This window comes from Leuresthes tenuis, unplaced genomic scaffold (assembly GCF_036924035.1).
Source record: "Leuresthes tenuis unplaced genomic scaffold, fLeuTen1.0.hap1 SCAF_3, whole genome shotgun sequence".
Taxonomy (NCBI): domain Eukaryota; kingdom Metazoa; phylum Chordata; class Actinopteri; order Atheriniformes; family Atherinopsidae; genus Leuresthes; species Leuresthes tenuis.
Genome location: NW_027325357.1, coordinates 25,407,417 through 25,411,119, shown reverse-complemented (window position 1 = coordinate 25,411,119; position 3,703 = coordinate 25,407,417). Strand labels below are relative to the sequence as shown.

The 3,703-nt window shown below is 45.2% G+C and overlaps 1 protein-coding gene across 1 annotated transcript; it reads left to right on the top strand.

Annotated features, from left to right (window-relative positions):
* The first annotated feature begins 259 nt into the window (after positions 1 to 259).
* On the top strand, positions 260 to 1,402 carry LOC140304041 (uncharacterized). Its single transcript, XM_072383056.1, has 3 exons — positions 260 to 458; positions 524 to 613; positions 814 to 1,402. Exons 1-3 carry the CDS (start codon positions 260 to 262, stop codon positions 1,173 to 1,175), a joined length of 651 nt encoding a protein of 216 aa, XP_072239157.1. The 3' UTR covers positions 1,176 to 1,402.
* Positions 1,403 to 3,703: the final 2,301 nt, after the last annotated feature.

Sequence of the window (3,703 nt, the reverse complement as noted above, 5' to 3'; positions counted from 1 at the left end):
TCATTGGCTGGGAGGCCGCCGCGAGACCGCCCCTACCATACAAACACAGCCGTCTCATTGGTCGACTTCCTTCAAACGGGACTATTCGGACACGTCCCCTTGCTGGTCCTCCGCTATAAAACCGAGGCTGTCTCCCCATGTGGATGTTGCGAACTGTCAACATTGACTTACCGACACCTCCAAAAGAAGCGCAATTTCTGAAGACTTTCCCCCCCTCCCCTCTTACTATTTGTGGAAGCTACACGTCTGATCGCACAAGATGAAGGTTGTCGGATCTACCTGCGCCCTGAAGAGCAAGGTCGGCGGTGAGATCGGGCTGTCCGATCAGAGCCTGACCATCTCCAAGTGCAAGATCCCGCTGCTGGACGAGCAGATGAACGTCTTCCTCCAGGACATGAACAGCTGCTACAGCAAGCTCAAAGAGCTGGTGCCCACACTGCCCACGAACAAGAAGGCCAGCAAAGTGGAGATTTTGCAGCACGTCATCGACTACATTTGGGACCTGCAGGTCGAGCTGGATGAGCCGGAGAAGAGCCGTCAGCACTCCGCCAGCAGCGTCCCCCGCACGCCGCTGACCACACTGAACGCAGAGCTCGCCAGCATCGCAGTGGAGGTAAATATCTTACCGTGGTTACCATGTAGCAGAGTATTTCTGACACCAAATCTGTACAGTCTATTGTTGGATGTAGACACACGTGCGTAAAATGGCAAAATTCGTGCGTAAAAGGTCGTTTTGAGGCATTTCTGAGACACTGTGTATCACCACAACCAGCGTGTACTGACCAGATTCTTCTCTCTTTTTTGTCCCAGCAGAATGGCTGCTCAGACGACAGGATTATGTGCCGCTAAGAGCTCGTGGAGCATCGCCCCATCATCCCACAGCGTGCACCCGCAAAGAACGAACAGGGCGACTCTATGTGACCTCTGGGCCACATCAACCTCTAGAGCCTGTGAACTGTGTAGGGACGTTTCAAACTCCCATTGCTAGAAAAAAAAGTCAAACCATGCCGTTGTGTGGACATCCTCCGGCAGCGATGGTCTCCGTCACTCACGGCTCTCGATTTATCCGAGGGCCCCGAGACGAGAGGAAGACATGTGGTGTCCAGTTTATTGACTGGGTTAGTCAGGGGGACCAAGACGAGTTCAGAGCAACAGGCGTCGCTTGTTGCATGTAGAGTTTCTAAAGCAAACCTATGTTTCTGTCACGCGCTTTGTATCATGTGTAAATCATATAGAGAATTCAACATTTTGTAAAAGGAAAAAAAAAATAATTTCTCAGATTCCTGAGCGACAAAATCTGTATTGTATATTACAATGACATAGTATGTGAAGATATTGTTTTCTTACAATGTACCTTATCTGTGTTTTTATTAAAACAAGACAATTATTTTTTGAACAAGGATTCTGCTGTGTTGTCTCTGTTTGTGGAAGAGCTATAGCTGGTGACGCAAAGTAGTTTTATGGACTCATAATCTAAGGGGTTGCAGTAGCCTTTGAGTTTATCTCCCAAGAAGCATACACGTGACGACCAACACGTCGGCTGCTGTTACAGCCCTATTATCATTTAATTTAAGAGCATGTCTCTTTATATTCGTCTGAACAGCGTTCCTGGTGTAAACAGGTTGTCACTAAAAGGCTTTGTCACCTACTAGAAACTGTTAAGTTATTCGGGTAACATCAAACCACAGCTGGTGGTAAACATAATGGCTCATAGCCAGTTAAATTGGTCATTTGCTTCTTTTGTGGGTCATTAACGTATCACGTTACAAGAGGAAGTCTCTAAACCGGCAAGATCTTGATTAAAAACAGGCTGAGTTTGAGATAAACTTTAAAATCACTACTGGCCGGACACTTATTTAACGTTCCATGTGTGTTAAAATAACTCTTATATGTAGATATCGCAGCCAAAAAAAAAGAGGTTTGTTTCACCTCATAAAACATTCATTTAAAACCTGGTGTTTCAATATGTTATAGTGTAAATCAGCGTGTTTTATATGTATATTTCCCCCCCGTCTCTCTCAGCACCGCAGGGGTTAAAATGGCTTTGGCGAGGCGATTCGTTATAAGATTTATTCTGTCTCCCTGGTGCAATGTTTTTCCCATTTCCCTGCGGTGCGATGCGCACAGCTGCAGCCCCGGCGTGGCCAGTGTGTGATTGTGTTTGTGTGATAGCTTTGTGCCAAGGGCAGGGGAGGGGAGGGCGGCGGGGCCCAGACTGAGCGGCGCCTCGGCACACCTGGGGAAGTTCAGGTTAAATAGCTCCACATTCCTCAACACACAGCTGATTGAAACATTAACAAACAGTAATCCACGGGCCAGGCCGCAGATGGGCCGGGAACCACGCCAACAGAGAGTGAGACAGAGAGTTGCTCTCGGGTAGAGATTCCCACAGTACACTCATAAATTTGCTGTCAATAAATCTATACATACACACCTAAAAACAAAACAAGAAGAAAAACGTTCACGGTTTTAACATTTAGCGTCGAATTAGTTTGATAGAATAATTCAACACAAACAAATCATTTCTGATTGCTTATTCATCCTTGTTATTTCAGATTTTAATGAGATATAGGCTAATTATTTACATGGCACATACATAAGTCCCCGGAGTTGTATAGACAACGAAGAGCATGTAAGTGGTCTCCATGATGACTCCTCACTCAATATTCCGTCACTGTTAAATCCAATTACGGCTCCGCAATAGGTTTTCCTCTCGCTTCAGTTTTAATTATCATTATAATTTTAATCCCAAAGTCTTCAAAGAGAACGAGTTTAGCTCCAGTTTGTATGTAGCGCCCTCTTGCGAGCATGAGACGAGCTGCAGTCACGTGAAGCGTAAAAACAAGCCCGCATGCGCAAAGAGTTGGAAGGGGGTGATGGCACGAGAAGACAACAGCGCCCTCTGTTGGCCAAACAGTGTCAGTTGGAAATAAGTTCATAATACATGCTGCATTTTCCTGGTTAAAGTGTTTGTAGAAGCTGCTCCTGCTGTTCCAAACAAATGTTGCACACACAGTGCGATGAAAAGAAGAAAACTACCGGAGGTAGAGGACGGACTCCTTTAGATGAGTAAAAGTAGTGACGCCCAACTGTAAAAGTGTTCGGTAGAAATGAAATGAAAGCATGTTCAGTGAATGTAGACTGTAACAGACGCAACAAAACACCTTGATCTGTACATTGTTTATTAATTTAAATTTTTATCTAACAGACACAAGTGCGAAGAAAAGACTTCCAGAGACTTCAGTGACCGGCTTCTGTTGCTTTTAGAAAATGAAAGAAACCTGAAGTTTGATGCCAGCAATACACTCAAAAGACAATTGTAAAGAGGCATGTGTTCCGCTCCGTTTCAGCACCCTTCCTTTGAATTACACCTTTAAAAAGGTTGGAAATGAAGACACTTGTTCCTGATTTGCAAGAGGAATCACTGTCCATTCTGGCTGTACAGTCCATAGTTGTCATCGGACCCTCCTCCTCGTGATGCACCGCACATTTTTTATAAGAGACAGATCTAGATGTTGCTCCTCAGCACATAGAACCAGAGGACAGTGTTTTTCCAAAAAGCAGCTGAAACACTGACCTATGGGACCACCGAACATGTGTCCACTTGTCTTTCTTTACCTCTGAGATGAGCTCCTGTCTGTGTTTCCGCACTGAGCTGATAGAAGACTTCTCCCCGTGTAATACTTTGTCAGACTGCATTTCT

Coding starts and splice junctions, on each gene's coding strand:
- LOC140304041 (XM_072383056.1), top strand. CDS start 260: ATGAAGGTTGTCGGATCTACCTGCGCCCTGAAGAGCAAGGTCGGCGGT. Junction 459..523: donor GCCCACGAACAAGAAGGCCA/GCAAAGTGGAGA, acceptor GAGCTGGATGAG/CCGGAGAAGAGCCGTCAGCA. Junction 614..813: donor TCGCCAGCATCGCAGTGGAG/GTAAATATCTTA, acceptor TTGTCCCAGCAG/AATGGCTGCTCAGACGACAG.